The 21,522-nt window shown below is 35.0% G+C and overlaps 3 protein-coding genes across 4 annotated transcripts; 1 reads left to right on the top strand and 2 right to left on the bottom strand.

Moving 5' to 3' along the window:
• Positions 1-1,227: 1,227 nt before the first annotated feature.
• Mlc2 (myosin regulatory light chain 2) lies at positions 1,228-2,217 on the bottom strand (the record flags this gene model as incomplete). The annotated part of the gene is made up of 2 exons (XM_017625566.1): positions 1,228-1,827; positions 1,981-2,217. Coding segments are annotated over 2 exons (663 nt in total), but the record flags the coding sequence as incomplete, so codon positions are not given.
• Positions 2,218-14,291: 12,074 nt separating this feature from the next.
• LOC108370261 (proline synthase co-transcribed bacterial homolog protein-like) lies at positions 14,292-16,959 on the bottom strand. Of its 2 annotated transcripts, XM_017625564.1 has the most exons (6): positions 16,740-16,959; positions 16,465-16,680; positions 16,239-16,386; positions 16,150-16,170; positions 15,929-16,092; positions 14,476-14,653 (listed from the first exon to the last, which is right to left on the bottom strand). In XM_017625564.1, exons 1-6 carry the CDS (start codon positions 16,827-16,829, stop codon positions 14,582-14,584), a joined length of 711 nt encoding a protein of 236 aa, XP_017481053.1. In that variant the 5' UTR covers positions 16,830-16,959; the 3' UTR covers positions 14,476-14,581. The 2 variants fall into 2 exon arrangements, with proteins under 2 accessions (XP_017481051.1, XP_017481053.1); XM_017625562.1 differs by having other exon boundaries at positions 14,292-14,653; positions 15,929-16,170.
• A 3,129-nt stretch (positions 16,960-20,088) lies between these two features.
• Positions 20,089-20,639, top strand: LOC108370260 (uncharacterized). Its single transcript, XM_017625561.1, has 2 exons — positions 20,089-20,241; positions 20,301-20,639. Exons 1-2 carry the CDS (start codon positions 20,089-20,091, stop codon positions 20,637-20,639), a joined length of 492 nt encoding a protein of 163 aa, XP_017481050.1.
• Positions 20,640-21,522: the final 883 nt, after the last annotated feature.

Below are 21,522 nucleotides of genomic sequence, written 5' to 3'. Positions count from 1 at the left end.
AGTACATATATGTAGGTATGGGTATTCACTTCCCTCAATAAAATTATATGGTTATTATGTATATATATATATTACTCATGCGTACATTTCGATACTTTTGATTGGTAATTGGTGAGCGGTGATTGCTGATTATTTGGATAAGTGATAATTATGGTTGAGTGATCGATGAGTGATAGCTGGTTTAGTAATTGATATTGTGAGTTTCTTGTTTGTCTATTTTATTTAAGCTCTTAACTTTTTATAATCATAAGCTCTTGCTGGTTGCCTTTAATTGTCGCAGTATCTNGGGTATGGGTATTCATTTCCCTCAATAAAATTATATGGTTATTATGTAGCTATATATATTACTCATGCGTACATTTCGATAGTTTTGATTGGTAATTGGTGAGCGGTGATTGCTGATTATTTGGATAAGTGATAATTATGGTTGAGTGATCGATGAGTGATAGCTGGTTTAGTAATTGATATTGTGAGTTTCTTGTTTGTCTATTTTATTTAAGCTCTTAACTTTTTATAATCATAAGCTCTTGCTGGTTGCCTTTAATTGTCGCAGTATCTCCCACGTGTAACAAGGGAAATCGGTTCCCCGAAATGAGCAAATCGGTTGCTATAGAATGCGAATTGGTCGCTCCTTTTAAGATGACTCGAGAAATCACTTGCAAAATAAAAATCTTCGGAAGTTTAGTTTTTAAAAGTTTTTTGTTGATTTTCATTCTTTTTTTTTTTGTTTTTTAAATATGTAAAATATTATTTTTAATGTTTTTGTTCTTTGTTATAAATTTTAAATGTAGAATTTTATTTATCAACTAGAAAAACTTTGTGTCAGTTGACTGTTGACGTTGCTATATTGGTAAAGCAGGGAGACCTGCGCTAGCTGGTATTTTATGTACTAAACTTTCATTGATTCCTTCAGGACTTCCACTTTTAGGGTTTACCATTTGAAATTGCATTTNAAATATGTAAAATATTATTATTAAGGTTTTTGTTCTTTGTTATAAATTTTAAATGTAGAATTTTATTTATCAACTAGAAAAACTTTGTGTCAGTTGACTGTTGACGTTGCTATATTGGTAAAGCAGGGAGACCTGCGCTAGCTGGTATTTTATGTACTAAACTTTCATTGATTCCTTCAGGACTTCCACTTTTAGGGTTTACCATTTGAAATTGCGTTTAAGTTTTCGATGCTCACTAACATAGGGACTAATTTTTGTTCTTTAAAATAATTAATGAATGCGTAAAATTACACACAAAGTATGTTGTTAATTATTTTTTTTAAAAAAGTATTGGTACATTTTTCAAAACAGGATCTTGGTGTTTTGTCTTACGGTAATTTTGATACAATGTTTTTGTTTACTTATTTTTGCAGGTGTTTTTGCAAGAATGTAGTGCCAGCGCTGGTGTTTATGCGGCGGCTTCCTCCTCCTCTTCCTCACCCTTGCCGGTGAGCATCTCAATAAGGGCGGCGGTATCGATTTGGTTCTTGTCGTCGATGATCATCTGATCCCAGGCATCGTCGCACTCCTTGGCGGTGAATTTGTCACCGAAGTTCATTAGTGTTTCGCGGAATTTGTCGCCATCGATGAGGCCGTCAACGTCGAATGATTTGAAGGCAGCAATGACTACATCGTCTTCATCGTTGGCGCCTGCGGACGCCATACGGTTGGCGAACAGCGTCAGCAATTGGGTGAAGTTGATGGGGCCAGAGGCCTCACCCAACATCTGATCCAATTCCTTGTCGGCGGCAATTTTGCCTACGGAATCGAAGGCGGCGCGCAGATCGTTCTTGCCAATGATGCCATCCTTGTCGGCATCCATTAGTTGGAAAGCCTAAGATGAAATCAACGAAAATAAAAAGTGATCTCATTAGTCTTATTGTAACGGTATAAGAGAGAGAGGTTTGTCTGTTTTTGAATTTTAAAATCTTTTTCCCCTTAGGTGTTGAATATTTTACATATATTTATTACATGTGTGACGACTTACTTCCTTGAATTCGGCAATCTGTTTCTGCGAGAAGACAGAGAACACACTGGAACCAGCGCGCTTCGATTTCTTTGAGCCACGGGAACCACCTGACGCTCTCTTCGATCCAGTTGTTGAGGCTGGAGCTGGAGTTGCAGCTGGTGCTGGGGTTGCAGCCTCAGATGCGGCTTCAGAAGCGGTTTCAGAAGTACCTCCCTCTTCCTTGGTCTTCTTCTTCTTAACCTTCTTCTTCTCATCGGCCTGTTAAATATTTTTTAATTGAAAGNCATTTCTTTTGTAGAATTTGCGCCTCGAATCTTTCCATACGCACACATTCTCAGTCACCTTTACATGCCTGGGGAAGTGCATGTGTGCGGCCACACCTTTTGCGCCTCCTGCGGATTTTCTTGGTCTCGGCCTTCGGGTAGCTTTGTCGAGCCACATCGTTGCCACGTCCAATTTTACGTTCAAATTTTCGTACTCGGGCTACCTTTTTTAGTAGCCGTGAGGTGGTTTGCCCTGCCGATTGGTGGGGTGTATTGACCACTTTCATGCCTGTATGCCTTACACATCTCCACATACCAACCTCTGTTTTTTTTGTTTTTGTTTTTTTTCGTTTTTTTTTATGCGTTCACATACGTATTTTTAGGTGCATGTGTCTGTTAGTACGCTCATTTATCGTTGCTCTAGAAAATCTAATTTTAAAAAAATTTCCTGCTCCTCTTCTTTTTCACTCGATCGGACTATATGCACGAACATACATACATTCATATTATTAGCGCATACATTATATGTACATATTTATGTATGCATATAGATACATATGTATGTACAAATAGATTTATATCTGTATTACTTGAGTGTGTATCTTTCGTAATCATGTCGGGACCGACCGAAAATTTCTGTATCAACGAAAACGAAATTTCGTCAGTGTTTTTGAAAGTACAGCTAATAGTTGTTTTTGTTTTTTAATTTTAACTTTTTCTACGCGATCAGTTTCGTTTGTGTTGGTGTTTTTTTGAACGAACTGTAAATTCTGCATCGAAATTGCCTACAATCAGAATCATTCCATAGCACCAATACACATGTAAAAGAAAATGAATTATACATATATATGTGCAGTAATATGTCTGCTCTCAAGTATATACGAAAACATCTCTCAAAACTGTAAATATGTACATTCATAAGTGCATATATACAGTATCTAATAAACGGTATTCCGAAGGAATTTGGACGCGATATGCAATGTGTTGAGTAATAGTCATGCACGTACATACCGAGATATTTATATTATATACAATAGATATATGTATATATATATGTACTATGTATTTATATGTATGAGGCAGGCCGTACATACATATGTACATACTTACACACTAATGCCTGAGGTAAAGCATTGTGCTATAAGCAGATTTTCTGCACTTTCGAATACTTTTATTTGACTGAAACTCAAGATCACATTCTTTTTGAAATGAATATAAATACATATACATATATGTAGTACATATGTATGCACATACAAACCTATTTAATAATATTTAGCCTCATAAATGTTTTTAAAAATATTTAAGATTAGAATTTATGGTTCCCACTATTTCCTTATTTAAGGCATAATTAACAAAAGCTTCTTTTTTTAATAATTAGAAGTACATATTCTTTTTCCTGTATGGTGCTGTAGCCGCCTAATCGATTTTGGCCAAGTTAAAGAAAATATGCCAGTCGGTCCTCTTCTGTGCCAACTGACGCCAACAGGAAATGTCAAGTAAAGCCAAGTCCATCTCCACTTGGTCTTTCCATCGCAGATGGGGTCTCCTCCTTCCTCTGCTGAAACCAACGGGCTCCAAGTCCATTCGAACGATATGGCCAAGCCAGCAAAGCCGCAGTATCTTCAGCTCATTCTTACAACGCCGACGCATAAAGGCCCGTAATTCCATTACATACTTATCAATGGCCTACTCAGTTCAAAGTAGCAATTGGTGACTTGGGAGATTCTGCGTCGGATTTCGAGGCCGGAATTATTATCGGTGTTAAAGCAGGTTCCCAAGCGAAGGAAATTCTCTACCCTCTCTTGATGACAGGAGATACTTCGTCTTGTCCTCGTTTACCACCAGACCCCTTCGCTTTGCTTCTTTATCTAACTTTGAAATGGTAAAACATACTTCACGGTTCTTATTACCGATGATGTCGATGTAATTGGCATACGCCAGCAATTGCACGCTTTTGTAAAAAAATTGTTCCTGAGCGGATGAGAAATCATATGAAAGAGAGTCGCCCTGCCTGAAAAGCCGTTTGGTAGCAAACGGCTCGGATAGATCCTTCCCAGTTCTAACGGAGCTTGTGGTATTGCTTAACGTAATTTTACACAGCCGCATCATAAGCCCCGGCATAAAGACAACTCGTTTTAGTGCAGTCGGTCCTATTCTCGCGGGTCTTTTCCAAAACCCTGCACATAAAAACCTTACTAAGTATATTGGAAGATTTCCCCAAAAATAATTTTAAAAAGTATTAAGTCTTTAAGCTTTAGGTTACATAGGCTAGGTTGCAGTGGCTGCTGGTGGACATACCAGCACACTTAAGTCCATCATTGAGCCCTTTGTGGTACCGCACAGGCTCTCGTTAAACCCCTCCCGCCTATCCTCCTATACAAACCCGAGTGTGGAGATGGCAAATTTGAGCAATTGCCTAATCTTTATGCCCGCTATACCGCTCAGGTCTCCAATAGTTCCGGCACCCATACCCCTCAGTCTGCTCCTTCCCAGTGCAGGACGTTCACAAATTAGGTTCCTTACTGATTCAGGCTCCTCCTCATCTCTGCAGCTCCTGCAGAAGTCGTTGAATGGCAGCCCGAGTCTCTCCACGTGCGTACCTATAATGATGTGACTGGTCTTAAAATATACGTAATAAATTATATAATTTCGGTAGAAAAACCCCAACTCTTTAGGTTTGGCAACCTAATATTTCTCCGATGTCCATATCTTTCGAACACTGCCGACTTAAAAACTTCATATATTTGTTTATTTCATTAGCTTTTATAGCTTATGGTTAATCATGGCTAAATTAAATTCGATCAAAGCACTGATCGGAGTTAATGCTGGCGAATCTAACCAAATGCTTGAAGAAGCTTGTTTTGCATATATCTGACAGTTTCGTGCTGAAATTTTACACAGCTACATATGTTATCAATACCGAACTTATGGCGATAATGAGAAGGTATAGGAAAGAGGGGCGTGGAACCTCCCATATAAACTGAACTTCTCATATTGCTAATGTCCCGAACCGCTTATGCTAAAGTCCTGAAATTTTGCACAGCTACATATGTTATCAGTAGCATACTTATGGCGAGAAGTGGCAGATATTGGAAAAGGGGGTGTGGTACCTTCCATACAAAATTAACTTCTCATATCGCCTATCTCTGGAACCGGCTTATGCTGACGCCCTTAATTTGAAACAGCCACATATGTTATCAATACCTTACTTTCAGAGAAAAGTGGGAGGTATTGGAAAAGGGGGCGTGGCACCTCCCATACAAACTTAATTTTGTCTGACTTAGTAAGACTCAAAGAAACCAGTTCATAAATATTAAGACGAACTGTAATAGTAGCGAATTGACCACATCCGTCCAAGTAGGGACAGGGTTGGTATATCATGGGCTTAATTTGAACGATATTCAAGAGATCACACGACTCATTTAGCCAATATACGGGAAAACTTTTCATCCTGTGCGGCAGCGAGGATCCTTGCCCCTTATATAGCAGAAAACACTAAGCTGTGCTCTTATGTTTCCTTATAAGGACTTATATTGGCTTCCGCATGTTGTAGTTGCAAGATCAAAGAAGATTATGCACGCTTGGCAGAGATTTCACAGGTGGAAATAAGACCATCGGCAAAATTCATGACATCGAGAGGAATTAGTATTCCATATGGCATCAAAGCGCTACTATTTTTGGCATATGTAAGAGGAGGATTCTGCTATTTAGTTGCTTAAACTTTTTTACTTTACGTACCGTTTTTGCTTTTAACGCTAATTGGCTAGTATGTGTACATATGTTTTTATACTCCTGCTACCACCTTGCATGAATTCACCTTGATACAATGAAAGCAAAGCTCACGAGTTGCTACATTTTTGGGCAAAAACGTGTTCTTGGTCTAAAATGGAGGCACACTTGTGGAATAAAATTCATTATCTTCAATTTCGTAAAATTTGAAAAAGATACAGAAAGTAAATTGATAAAAACGTGGTAAAAATAACCACTAGTGTTCATTAATATACCCATAGTTGCATATGTAAAGTATACGCCCCGTAGCATCATACGCAGTCATCTAAAAGCTCAGTTAGTCTAGACTTAATTTCCGTAACTGAACTTAATATTTTGGCCAACCATTTATATGAGAAACTGTGTTGGCGGTTAGTTTAAACTTAACTTACCGTAAGAAACTTAAGAACCTGTAGATTTTAGGTTCTTAAATTACGGTCTTACGGAAATTGAGAGCGGTGAGAGAATCAGGCTTGCCAGACTCTCGTTTTTGTATTTCTTAAAAATAAATGAAAGCACACTTTTTTGTTTGCATGATTTTTTTTATGTGTTAAACAGCTGAAAAATAAAATACAAGAACAAAATATTTCCGCTCTTGGCTTAAGTTAACGTGTGGAGTAATCATTGATGATTTCTTACGGTAAGTTAAATTGAGTTAAGTCTAGACTAACTGAGCTTTAACACGTTCACTCGCATGCCATAACTTAAAAGCCATATTGTTTAAAAGTAAATAATTAAATATTGGCGTGGGAGAGAGTATTCCTTATGCACATATATGTATGTATATTACTTTCTTCATGTATAAAACAACTTTTGAATGAATTTCGAGTTTGCCAACAAAAATTGTAAAAATGGAATTTTAGTTTCTCAGATCATAGTCATCTTTTATTCAATGTAATCTTTTTTTCATTTGGTGACGTACTAGTTTTATTACACTAAATTCGTTCACTTTAGCAAGAAGTACATTTTCACCGTTTATTTTAACTTTTTGAAGTACAGAAAATCATAAAATGCCGAGAATTACGAAATAGCTGCGACGAAATTTCTGTATGGTGCCATTTGTTATTAATTGTGTGGTAAAGTCTTGAAGCTTCACAGATATGTTTTATTCGATATATTGTAGATTCGATTTGAAAACTTCCGAAAGTTATTAAAAACAAGTAATTTTTAAGCAAAAAACAAAACCGAATTCAATTCTCACATACAAATTTAAGAGTGAGTACCGTTTAGTACCTTTCTTCAAAAAGAATTATAGAAATCGGTAAACGTGGTCCAAAGTTATGCGCTAACATACATACAAAAATTTTCCGACAAATTGATAACCTCCTCTTTTTCTGAAGTCTTTTTTCATTTTTTTCGTTTTTTCGTCTTTTTTTAAATATGATCATAAATGTATCAATAACAATATCGATAAATATATTCATAAATATATCAATAACAATATCGATTATTTTATAGATATCGATAACAATATCGATAAAAATATCGATAAATATTTCGAAAACAAAATCGATTAATATATCGATAATATTATCGATAAGTAAATCGAAAACCATATCGGTAAATATAACGAAAGTTCAGAAATATTCTCGAAAATCTCGAAATAGTTCCCATTTCTCTGTGCCTCCATCTAGTTCATATCGCACACCTAGATCTAAAATGAGACAACTCAAAATTCCAATTTTTTGACTTATGCATACCATCGAGGTCCAAGCTAAAGAAGTTTGACTTGAAAAAAGTTGAAAGTATTTCGTTCCGAAGCCCTGGCCATACTACAAAAGATTTAACATTTACTGGCTCCACAACTAAGATTGAAGATCTACGGATGTGTAAAGGAGCTTTTCGAATTATCCAACAATTTCGAATGGCCAGACAAGGTAATTTTCGATTGATAATTAAAGAAAACAAATTATTTTATACTGTAATTCCGAGATTATATATAGTAGTAGTATATATATTATAGTTATATTTTAATTTTTATCTTATAACACAGAAACAAGGAACCGAAAAGCCATGATAAAAATATAGTAAGGTAAAACCGTTCTCTGAATTCGTCGGCCATGACTTTTTTTTGAAGTTTGCCAACATTTTAAAATCATATAAAATTGAGATTAAAAAAAAGGAATTGTTTAAAGTTGTTGTTGTTTGAGATTGAAAATGAGAATGTGTGTGTGAGTTTGTGTGTAAAATTTTAAAATTAAATTGCTTGCAAACGTCAAGAATTTGAAGAATTCCTCTCAGCGGCTCTACTTTCCTATTTTTTTATCATGCGAAAAGCTATGAAAATGATGTTTCATTATCATAGGGAAGACCAAAACTGTAATCAAATGTTTTTTTAGTAATTTATTAGTCCACCTCTTTAACCAACAATGCCAGGTAAATAATTTGGCACAGAATTAGTGTAATAACGATGCATTTTCCCAAGTTTCCGCTTTAATGGACCTCAATACGGAACAGAGCTAATTTTTGTAAACTGTCCTGTCCCATGGAGCATCTCTGGGATGGATGATCAAAAAAAAAAATATTAAATTGTTACTTAAATACTCCTAACGAGACCAAGTAAATCAGTAATACGCGGTAACACTAAGACAATTTAAAAAAGTAAGTTTTAACAATTTTCATAAAAATCCTAAATTAATTACTTTGAAAATAAACTTTTACTTAAAAAACCAACGGTATTAAGTAATTAAAAAATTATTTTTTCTTAAGACCAAGACCTTCTAATAAGGAAGAGCTAAGAACTTCAACAACCCTTGTGTCACTAAAGTTCTCTTTACTTCTCTAGTAAGATCGATTTTGGAATATGCATCTGTGCTATGAAATGCCGAAACAGTTCCCTATTTATTTGTCCTAAAAAATTTACCTTGGGACTCGTTTAAAATCGTCCACCCTACAAAGATCGACTGAAACTTATAGATTTGCCTACGCTTCAAACTCGTAGACAGATGCTTGGAGTCCTTTTTTTAATTAAGCTAATGAACGGGATGGCCAGTAGTCCCTTCTTACTGAGTGAGCTACGACAACGAGACCATGCGAGCATGGATCTGAAACTCCGCCTTTCCGACGATGGCCAATAGCTAGTTATTTCCGCCCGCCACACACCAAGGTAGACTGGAGACTAGGACTCGCCAGCTGCCCAACTAGTTGAGACGATAAATGAAAATGTATATGTAATTAGTAAATATACGTTTTAATATATCATATATACATAAATATCTTTTTATCTCATTTGTCGTAAGAAAAGATTTTTCTGTAGACTAATAAATAAATAGCTTTTTGGACACTTTCTTCTGTTCCTTAAAATATTCGGGTAAATAAACAAGTAATTTTTAACTTAAATTCTCATATCTTAAAATTTTAAGATTATCGTTAATTTTTTCATGATGTGTACATATGATTCTGATTCGGATATAATTTATTTTTTTTTCATTACACTCGCTTGAACTACTTTTTGAGAGTAAATTTTTGACGCGTCAAACCATTATTGATAATGCATTAACCCGTGGTTACCCAGTTTTTTGTAATGTCGTATGTTAAGTTAATTTTATTTTATTATTATGCAAATTATGAATGATTTAACCCATTTACGACTTTGACTTAACAAATTGATGGCCATATTTTAACCCATTCGTGGCCTATTTTTAGAGTCTTTCCCCAGTTAATTTTATTAAAAATAGGTAAGCTTAGGTAACAATATAATCAGAAAGAACAAGTGCTTTCGTTTCTAGGATAGCTTTATCACTGAACTAAGTTAAAAGCGACAAAATGTAATAACAGTAACAATAGGGCTATTCGCGATTCGGTGCATAAGAGCTGAAAAATTTATGCAATTGCAGAAATATGCCATGGATTGTGAGCGACCTTTATTAAACTGTCATGGTAAAGCTTTTGCAAAACAATTTTTGTGCATCAGCTTTGGTTTTCTTTATGAATGCAATGCATAGCATTTTTATGCTATGGATTTTCGGTATTGCAAATTTGCCAAGCCATGACAAATGCAAATGCGTGTATTTTGTTTGTGTATTGCAAATAATTTGCAATACAAATTTGCAATGCAATGATGCTAGGCCATTTGCACCGGATCGCGAATAGCCCTATTGTGTGTATTTGTTGAAATCGGAAAAGGAAAGAGCATGAAAGAGGGAAGTCATTTATCACGATCAGTTAGACATAATGGGATATGTGCATGGTCAAAACATAGTTGAAAGTAAAAATAATTTCAGCTCCCTAACAACACCTTTTAAGAAAAATTTGTCAAAAAATTCGAAATTATTTTTAGTTTCACCTTTGATTCGACTAAGAATATGACGCCTTATATTTTATAGTTGAAGAGATTTACAAATTAAGCTTTTGTATGCTCGAATGAATTAATTAAAAAATCAACTTTATTTCAAATCAGCTACATAAAATAATTTAAATAATTAATCACAAATAAAATAAATAGTCAAAACTATTTAATATGTAAGTATCGTATAGTTATGATAAGCACTATTAAAATAATTTTAAATATGCAGTTTGTAACCGATTTAATTGTAGTACATTAAGGTCCAAGTTTGAAGTAGCTAGAACCACGTTCGACGATTTTTTTATATGGAAAAAATGAATGACACCTTCAACAAAAAAAAAAATTGCCAAAAATCAACGGCATGTCCTATCTACTTCAAACTGGCACTTTAATGCACTAAAGTTGAATGGGCTACAAAAATACGCACTCAAAATCTTTTCTAAATATCTAATTGAAAACATCGATTTATTCGGTTTTTGATAAGGAATAAACCATATTTTTTATAAAAAAATAATAATTAAAATCAAATAATGACCACTGGTAACAAGCGCGAGCAGGTATCAGAGGATCTGATGAAACTAACAATCTATTGAAACCGTTTTCTAAATTTTCCGTGCGACTCATTTTCCTACTAAATATAGACCTCTCTAAAGTTTCTAAAGTCCTTGTTCGAACTAAATCCGCTTTTTATTCATTGAGCAGCCTTAAAATAATAAACAGTTTAAGTTCGAAACGAAACAAAATTATACATAACCACAAGTACATTTAAAATCAAAGTGCAATTTTTAAAACCAATTTATTTAAAAATGCTCAAAGTGCTTTTGGTTTTGAACTCGAATTCTTAATAAGGAACATATTTTATTGCAGTGTAGCCGAATTTAAAAGCGCTTTGCTCATTAAAAAAAATATATATATATTTTTAAAAGTACACTTGCAAAAAAGGAGGTTAGTTTAGTTTTTTTTAACATATTTCCAAAAAAAAATACACTAAAAGTAATGGAGAAGACAAAATAACGAAATATAATACCGCTTTCTTACAGTAACAATTTGAATTTCACATTTTAATTTCTTAGCTTTGAAAAAACTATTGTTCAAATTTGTCAAGTTTAGACACGCATATCTTCCAGTCTAAAAACGATAGAAAGCTGAAAACTTACCCCCAAATGCAGAATTTAATGGGGAATAAACCCCAGCTCTTAAAAATTGAGTTTTGAGCACGCTTGGCCCCAGTGTACCGCGGCACGGTTAAATACTTAACGAATTTCAAAATGAAAAATAAACGGCTCTCCTTACTTTCGATATTCTTCAGTGCTGGGGGTGGTTGGAAGAAATAAAACTTTGACCACCCTAATATGTACATTAGGGTGGCCCACATTTTTTTTTCGTCCAGCCACCCCACAGATTGGAAGAATATCAAAAATAAAGGTACACGTATTTTTTTTTTTGAAATCGATTATGTATTTTACATGGGGAGAATACATTGCTATAAAATCGTTAAAAATTAATATTTTTTGATGGAATAATACTTCATAAAATAACACTATGATGCTTAATATTTTATGTTTTCATAACCACATCACGCACAACCAGCTCAATGGATGTGTTTGTTGAAGATCGCCCTATTTCAGAATTCGTTTCAAAAACGCCCTATCTCAGCTGCCGATTCAATAACGCCCTATTTCAGCACATTTTTAATAACTACATTTTGAAGTGTCATAGGTTGTTCTTCAACCAAATTTTGAGATAGGGCGTTTTTCAACACAACTCTGGAATAGGGCGCTCTTGGAAAGCTTTTTGAGATAGGATATGATGTTTGATTATCCTATGTATTTTTGGGCCACCCTAATGTAGATATCTACACATATAAAAGTATGATACAAAAAAGATCTTGTATAAAAGTACATATTTCAAACGAAAATAAACAAGTTCGCATCCTCATTGGCATGGATCCAAGCTGTTCGGTGGATGATTCAGCGGGCATAAAAATACATATGCTTGTGTGGTTGAACTGTAGAAAGGCCCCAACTAAAATTTTTCATGCTTTGCAGAAGAAGCAAATACAACTTTTTTAAAAGGTCAAACCCTTCATGTATGTGTAATTCTGTGTTTTTTTCCAAAAAGTGAATAAGTGATGATAAATGCTCGTAATTGATATCGCAACCAGCGTTGCCACAGACACATTTTTTTTCCAACCAAAATTTCCTACCATAACCTACCAAACACTTTTTCAGTTTTAATATTTTTTTCAATATCAAATTTATTAAAAACATAGCTAACATAACATTTAGTAAAACTAAAACACAGCTAGTACAATAAAAAAAAAACGATTTATTTTACTGTACATACATACAAAACAAATTAGCTGCATATAACGATTTAGTTTACTGTACATACATACATATCGTCATTAGATACGAATAAAGACGCGAGCTCAAAAGTTGACAGCGAAAAAAAATTTCGGCGAAGGAGAACTCTTAACATAGGCGAGGGCAAAGAAAGACGCGTTAACCCCTTTGACGGGGAAGAAAGACGAAGAAGACTTATTTTCGCGGTCAACTATGTTTGCGAGTATACGAATTCTCCAAAGAGTTTTTCCGGAATGATGTTGAATCCATGTTTACACGTCTTTTTTCGCAAATTTTTTTTCACGCATCCTTTTTCGCCGTCAAAAGACCCTAGCGTCTTTATTCGTGTCAAGTAACTATGTTATTATTATTACGTCGGAGATACCCGCGTTGCGACTTAAGAAGATATATTGTGCTAAATCCTAATTGTAATCGCTCCAATATTAGGCTATTTAAAATGTTCAGCACTTTGGATGATGTTCCATGTTCCAAATTTTAGATGGAGAAGACAATCCTTCCCCAAGGTGCATCAATCTACTATTCTTGCTTCGTGGACAGGCACATTGAATATACTCTGGGATTTCCTTCACCGGCCCACAAAACCTACAGTCAGTCTCTAGAGAAAGACCCTTTAATTCAATCGGTACGTTAACTGGCAGTGTGCTGTCAGGTGGCCAGTAAAAGTTTTAAGTTCAAGGTATCTTTCGGAGTTCCTCCTGAAAAGTTATGAATCTCTTTGATTGTCTTATTCGCTTCGACTTCCGCCAGTGTGCAGCAATTCCCAGCTAGCTCCTAAGTAGGTCTGCAGTGTATCGCACAAAGGTTCGGAACTATGCAAACGCATTTGGGCTCCACTCTTTGCAAGACAGTCAGCCCTTTCGTTGCCTTCAAACCCTTCATGTCCCTGATCCCTCCACAGCGGTACGCTATTGTGGGCTACCAGGTGGCTCACGAGTTCACAAGCCTTGATGCCGTTTTAAGACTCTAAGGCTTCTAACGCTGCCTGAATATCTGACATAATATTTATTCTGGCCTCATATGCCTTATACGATAAAATTCGCGAACACAGACTTCTGTTGCGAAGACCTCCGCCCAGAATATGGTTGGGTACAAGCCCATAGGCAGACTTTCCTGGAATCTTGATCCAAGTACGCCATAAAGTATATATGGATGTTCTTATTGTATATTGTCAATAATAAGGGTATACGTTTGTACTGAGGAATCATGTTTGCGGCCGCCGCTATACGAACGCACCGCTGAAATATTTTAGAGATACATATTTTCTATTTTTCTCAAATAACTATTACTCGTAGTCCCGAAACCTACCAAAATCCAATCAAGCCTACCAACCTACCAAATGGAAAAAAACCTACCAGTTTTGGTAGGAAAAGCCCATGTTTGGCAACACTGATCGCAAGCGAATAAAATTCGAGATTTAGTTCGACAAGACTCTCGCAAACGAATCGCTCTCCTGTAAAATTTGAGAGCCGCAAGATAGGCGGTTTTGCAATTGGTCGATGGGCGGTTTTGCAAAAACATCGACGATATGTACATACATATCTATGTACACTATGTGAGAAAATTAGGGGCTCTAATTTTTTCGTATATACGAAATTAATTTGACCACTTTTTGAAATATTTTCGAAGTTATACATAGCAATTAACTTTTTCTTTTTTTTGAAATAATTTGGGCGTTCTTTTTATGTTTATTTTTTCGCGATTGGTAAGACTCGCAATGAGACGAAAGCTATTAGGATTTTTCTCTTGATGTGCAACTTTTTTGTAGAAAAACATTTATATTTTTTGCAAAGCGTATACGGCACACTTTTCCATAAGGGAATATGTTGCACGTTAAGAGAAATCGGTAATATTTACAAAAACATATATGTATGTACTTATGTATGTAGATACAATAAAAAAAAATAAGCATATCCTTCCTTTTTCCTCCATTCAAATTAGGCGGTTTTCTTTGGCCGGAAGCCGAATATAGCACTCCCAACACGAACAATGGTACTGCCTGCTTCGATCTGGAAAATCAGAAAAAAATGCGCTTGTGTCTACCAAGAGATTATAAATGCAGGTTTCCACGCCTGTTTGGTTATTAGGCTGTCCGGTTATATTGTTTGTCCAGTTTAGTACAATAAAATACACTAAAGAATAATAATTTTTAACCAGACAACCTGATAACCAGGCAAGCGTGAACAGCCACAATAAGAGTGTTCGCTATGCAAAAAACTTGTACAAGTTGGTACCACTAGTTACCAAATCGTGTTCGTTTGGCCAAAAACTCATTAAACTTGCAAGGAAAGAGCACAATTTTGACATTCCATTTGGAGGGGAAGTTGAAAATTCGTGCTGGAAAAATTTGCCAGGATTGCGGCACACGGTTGCATTTTTTTCAACATTAATTTGAATGAACAAGTTCGCAAAATTTAAAAATGAACAATCTTGTTGCGATTTACTAATGAAAGAAGTATCTAAATATCTGTTTATTCAATTAATTTCATTAATTCCAAACAATTGAATTGTACTCGGCTGAAAAAGCTGTATTCGTAATCGGAACGCAGTCGACACCACTGTTAATATTTTGCTCGAAATGCAACCGTGGACGCTAGCTGACAGTGAGGTTTCAAATGTTTGCTAATTCCTGTTCGCGCAAAACTTAGTAAGTTTTTTTCTTTAGGAGAGTAGGATACCTTATTCTCTGAATTTTGTTACTGGCTTATTCTTACTGGCATTTGCATAGCGAACAGAACTTATATGTTTGGCATACATATGTATGTATGCTCATACATAAGTCTAGACTCTAGAGGCTGGTTTTGGTATAATCACGAAATTGCGACTTTCACATTTATTTGTCAATAATATTTAAGAATTTTTCACCAAATATTACATTTCTTTTCTGAAATAAGGTTTAAAGGTACTACAACAAAAGACATAGAATTTAAATTTCTAAAAATTGTGCAAAACTCCGGAAAATTCAATAAATTTGCAGACAACAAATTTTCAAGTCTGTTATCAGATTTTTTAGAACAATTTTCATTACGAAGTTTTGTAACTCATTAAATTTTAGTACAATAAAGTGCAGTTTTAAGTGATTTTTGACGTTTTTTTTGCTCATGGTGTTATTTTCTGCCATACAAAAAAAAAAAGATTTGGAAAAACTGCATTTTTATGGTATTATGAGCCATATTTTTACAAAAACTTGGCGAAAAGAAATTAAAATAAAAAAAATCTCACACATTGTGAAAAATTCTCCGTATGTATACTTATGTATGTATGTAATTAACTAATGTGCTTACCGCTTTTTCAAAATCATCCGACATTCCCATTGATACTTGCACGGCATGTGGTTCAAGGGCATTTTCTTCGAAAATTAGGCGATGTACATTCATCAATGAGATAAAATCTGGATTTGGACCACTCGTATAGTCAAAGCCAAATGCTCCAATGGTCATAAGACCCTCTAATTTAAGGTTTTTTAAATTATTATGGATATATTTGAAAAGCGCAGGGGTTTCACTGGGTTGCACGCCGTTCTTTGCTGGTAAAATTTTTATTTTTATTACTTTTAGTATCATTATTGTATTAATTTTTCTATTATTTTTTTACCTTCTTCACCACTTGTATTGACTTGTACAAGAACAGATAGAGGAGTTTTATTATCACCATGTATTTTCCCCCACGCAGAATCTAAACCAGTGGCAAGCTTTTCGCTATCGACAGTTTGAATCATGTACAGATTTGGAAGTTTTAGTATCTAAAGATAAATATCACATTATGGCATTATTCAATCATCATATACATGTGCATCTAGCGTGCAACCTAACAGACTTACTTTATTAATTTTATTATTTTGCAGATGACCAATAAAATGCCATTTGATTTCCGGACAATGTTGCAAAATGTCAGGATGCTGTGCCTTTTCCACCAGCTCTTGCACGTAGTTCTCACCGAAATGACGTTGACCAGCCGTATACGATTCAATTATCATTTCAACCGGCTTTGTTTTGCTGACGGCTACCAGCAGTGGCTTAGCCATTTTCACATGCTCCTGGAAAAAATGTATGCATCAAAACTTTCTTCCCCAACAGTAGTTGTCTGAAACAATACCGCGGGCCGACGAGCATATGCCTCTTCGATGCGTTTCAATATGCACTCAATGCCTGCTTTAACATTAACCTCCGACATTGCTCGTAGCATAGAGACAAAGATACAGCGTTATCATTTATTAGAACAAATTTCGGAAAATAATTTTAACTTCGATGGTAAACAGATGATGGAAAACTTTACAAAAACTGCTGTGATAAGGAAATGACAAAACAAAGGTTAAAATCAGCTGTTTTCCTGCAACGGTGACATCTATTCGTGAGAATGTACTTAAATAGAGTAATCTTCAAAGCCCTAAGCATAGATGTCGCCCCTACATCCGTTGGTGAATTGTTGTAAATTTTGTAATTCTGATTGTACACGGTTAGCTACATATATTATTTTTACGCGGGCTTTATTTGTGAACTGACATATACTTGTTAGAACATATAATTTACACATAACATAAAATAATGTTTCTAACGAAATCAAGTCAATCCTTCATTCAAGTTTGGAATAGCGCATCAATTCATTGAAAAATAATAATAATTTGAACAAAAGTTGTTTGTCGGAAACAAAATTTGTTCCTACTACTCAATTTTATTTACAATTCAAAATCCCTGGGAACATAAGAAAGTGTGCGGTAATTCAGATATAAAAACAAAATATTGGGGCGTATTCTTGTTTTCAGGAAATTTTCCTATCATTTTCTATACAAAAATTTAAAGTTTTCGACTCGAACGAAAACAAGAATACGCCCCATTTTATCGATATTGTATCGAAACTCCTGTCATCGATATAAATTAGCCTATATACCGTACAACGATATTTATATATGTATTGAAAATCATATCGGTATTGCGCATCCGTACACATCATAAAAACAGGGGAGGTTCAGGAAATTAACGAAACACACAAAAATTATGTTATTTCGCGGTTAAGGCTCAATAAATCGATTTTCACACGCTCTGCGTTTTTTTGGAAAACTGAAAAATGGGAAAATAGGATGACGAAGGTTACTTACAGATAAAGTTGTGTGGTATTTTTTTGGCGCTTTATCCAATCCCTAAATATTACCATTTACCATTTAACGGGCTTGAAGATAACACAGCCACACAAAAAAAATTTGTGTTCTGACCCAAAGGTCTCACTATGTGTACTATATGTTTTTGGGGTCACTGAATCCGAATCCGAGGTCCATTTAACCCCATCAGTTCAGGGTTTTGATATAACCCCAGAAAACCAATATGGCGGACACCTTTTGGAAAAATTCATCGGATTCGCTTGAAACTCGTTACTCGGGGGTTTTCGGGGTCGCTAATTACGAATATGATATTATTTTTTCAAAATTCAAAATGGCGGATCCAATCCCAAAACTCCGGACTCCCAAAACCCCTGAGTAACGATTTTCAAGCGAATCCGATGAATTTTACAAAAATGTGTCCGCCATATTGGATCCGCCATTTTGAATTTTGAAAAAATAATATCATATTCGTAATTAGCGACCCCGAAAACCCCCGAGTAACGAGTTTCAAGCGAATCCGATGAATTTTTCCAAAAGGTGTCCGCCATATTGGTTTTCTGGGGTTATATCAAAACCCTGAACTGATGGGGTTAAATGGACCTCGGATTCGGATTCAGTGACCCCAAAAACATANTGGGGTTAAATGCACCTCGGATTCGGATTCAGCGACTCCAAAAACATAAAGTACACATAGTGAGACCTTTGGGTCAGAACACAAATTTTTTTTTGTGTGGCTGTGTAAGCAATATGAGTGTGAAACGAAACTTCGTCAGAAAGCACTTCCTAAAAATATTGAACGTATGTACATACATATGTACTATATACATATATATATATTTTTCCATAGGAAACATTTAATTAAAAAAAATAAAATAAAAAATAAAATAAAAAAATTTTGAAAGCCGTTTTTTTTTTCTAATCGAAAAACTCGAGAAAAATAATTTCGATATATCAAGGGGCGTGGCACCTCCCATATAAACTGAACTTTTCGCACAACATATCTCTGGAAAAATTCATCGTAGAGTGCTGCAACTTAGTACAGAGATAAATAATATCAACGCCAAACTCACGGAAAAAAATGGGAGTTATAGAAAAAGGGGGCGTGGTGCCTCCCATACACATTCTAATGGTAGAAATTCAGTTTGTATGGGAGGCACCACGCCCCGTTTTTCAAAAACTCCCATTTTTTCCATGAGTTTGGCGTTGATATTATATATCTCTATACTAAGTTGAAGCACTCTACAATAAATACTTCCAGAGAAATGTTGTGTGAAAACTTAAGTTTGTATGGGAGGTGCCACGTCCCTTGATAGCTATATCGAAATTATTCTTCTTCTATTATCATCCTTTAAGGGTCTAGAGTCGATATCCGAAATTTTAAAAATATCGGCAAATTAAAAATATTTTTTATTTAAATGTTTCCTATGGAAAAATGTTTATGAATAGTTTTTTAAATAATTACAGGCATTTGAAGTATTTTCCAAAAAAGTGGAAGCATTCAAACGTAAAATTTTTTTCTTTCATTTTTCAACATTAGTAAATAAAAATCCAGACCTTTTTTGAAAAATCGCCATGGAAAGAGCGACGCGAAATTTAATTGCCTTTTATTTAAAAAAAGAAATTTGAAATCGGTTAATATTTGGGCTCTCAAAATTGATTTGTCCACAGCAAATTTTTTTTGCCCCACAGTGCGCCGTGGTCAACTTGTTAGATCCGTGCCCTTTTTGGCCTTATTTTACATCAAATGGCATTTAATTTTTCAATGTGGCACTTAGTACCAAAATAGCGCTTTTCAATAATAATAATATTTCAATAATATATATATATTTCAATATAATATATTTCAATATTTCTAAAGATTATTCACATGGTTTATCTCATTTTGGTATTGCACTTTTGTTTTACAAATGTTGTTCTTATTTTATCGCTAAATGGGAAGGTATAAAAAGGATGGTGCATTTTTGACACTTTTATTTTTCTATTTGTCACTTTTTATCCTAAATATGGCACCTTATAGCTAAGGATAGTTGGCAGCCCTGTGCGCACTACCACTTGTCGCCATCAGAAATATTACGACGCCGTCAAATTACGTTACGGTGTGTATTGCCGTCATCTCTTTTGACCGCTATATTACGTTTCCGCTTTTGAGGAAACCAAAGCCTAAGCGCCAAATATTTTATCTATTTCTCATGCTGTATTTTGGAAACTTGAAAAGGGAATCAAACAAAATGATTATTTTAAAAAAGCAAAAACAGAAAAATTGTATTTGTCGTCAACAAAAATTTTAAGAAATTGATACAAAAAAATTTATTACCATAACGGGTCAGTATTCGCAGACTTCTTAGAAATATGACTTGCGGAATAGAAAATGCCCTCTGCTTTCTAAAGGGCATCGTAATTAAGTTGACAGTGGGCCCAATTTCATTTGTATTCTTCGAAATTTCCAAATTTGTGCTGGTGTTGGCTTTAGCATTCTGGATTACCGTTGGAATATTTTTATTGGTAAGAAATGAAGTTGTACAATGTAAGCCCTTGTAGAGAACCATATGTAAATCTTTTAGTGGGAAAGCATAATGCCCGAAGCAGCTTATCGTCTCTCCCAGGCAGCTGAAGCCGTTGTGGCTAACACAAGCGGCCTAACGCCAAGAGTTGAAAGCAAGGAAAACGTTAACGAATCGGGTAGTTATCCATTTGTTATTGATTTACCAAAAACTTCATCGTCTGTTGTGGAAACACAAATAAATGACGAATCTGTGCAGCAAGCAGCACCAATTGAGACATCGCCAGAAACAGAAGAACCACCATCGGCAGCAGAGTCTAGCAATCCTGTACAGCAACCTTCACCAGATACAGGCGTCGAGAAACCGACAGCAGACAACCCCGCGGAGGCGACCGAGTGATTAAACCGTTTTCAAAAGTCAAAACAATTGTCCGATAAAAGCATGGTAACGAAAAAATCATAAGAAAATGCATTTTTGAACAGCAGGAGCTTTTAATAAACGCTTTTAAATTACAATGAATGCATGTAAATAGTTAAGCGACGCTTTGGTAATTATGTACTTTGGTATTCTACACAAACAATAGCAATGCCATTCATTTTCATAACATTTGTTGTGTATAAGGACGAAGCTCGAAATTAATAGGATCTATTCAGTTTAACTTACTTAATACACTTGACATGAGTATCTGTTAAATGTAGTTCTGTGGCGAAAAAGAAAAAGTTTAGTTGGCTTGAGCAACAACGTCTTCCTCATTCCGCGAGATTACAATGCCTCTTACGTTGACATAGATGATATGTACATATGCATGTACATACTATGTAGGTATTAATTAAGCGGCACATATGTACATATGTTTATGCTCATACTAATTAAGCAATATACTCCTACATAGATATGCATTAATTAAGCCGAAGAAGCCACAGTCCAAGGCATCGAATGGAAAAAAAAAGATTGGGTTATGCTCATCATTCATGGTTCACAGACCGTTTGGTGTTAGCGGCACACCAACATGTTAGCGGCGGACATACATTGACGAGCAAAACTGTAACATGGTGTAACACTTTTTATTTCAGTCGCCGCTATATTTCCAAGTTTTAATGACTTTCATACTTTTGTTGTATATTCTTATTGGTACACCTGTACTTCTTCTCTCATGACGATTTGAAGTCAATACAACAACAGTAATAAAACCAGCAGACACAAATGTAAATTAAGGCAAATGTTATAGTTTTGCACTCATATATTTTTAACGATTTTCACGAAAAAAGAACTATTAAAACAT

This window comes from Rhagoletis zephyria, unplaced genomic scaffold, assembly GCF_001687245.7.
Source record: "Rhagoletis zephyria isolate East Lansing unplaced genomic scaffold, Rhagoletis_zephyria_1.1 Rzeph_scaffold_04099, whole genome shotgun sequence".
Taxonomy (NCBI): domain Eukaryota; kingdom Metazoa; phylum Arthropoda; class Insecta; order Diptera; family Tephritidae; genus Rhagoletis; species Rhagoletis zephyria.
This window is presented reverse-complemented; position numbering and strand designations above follow the sequence as displayed.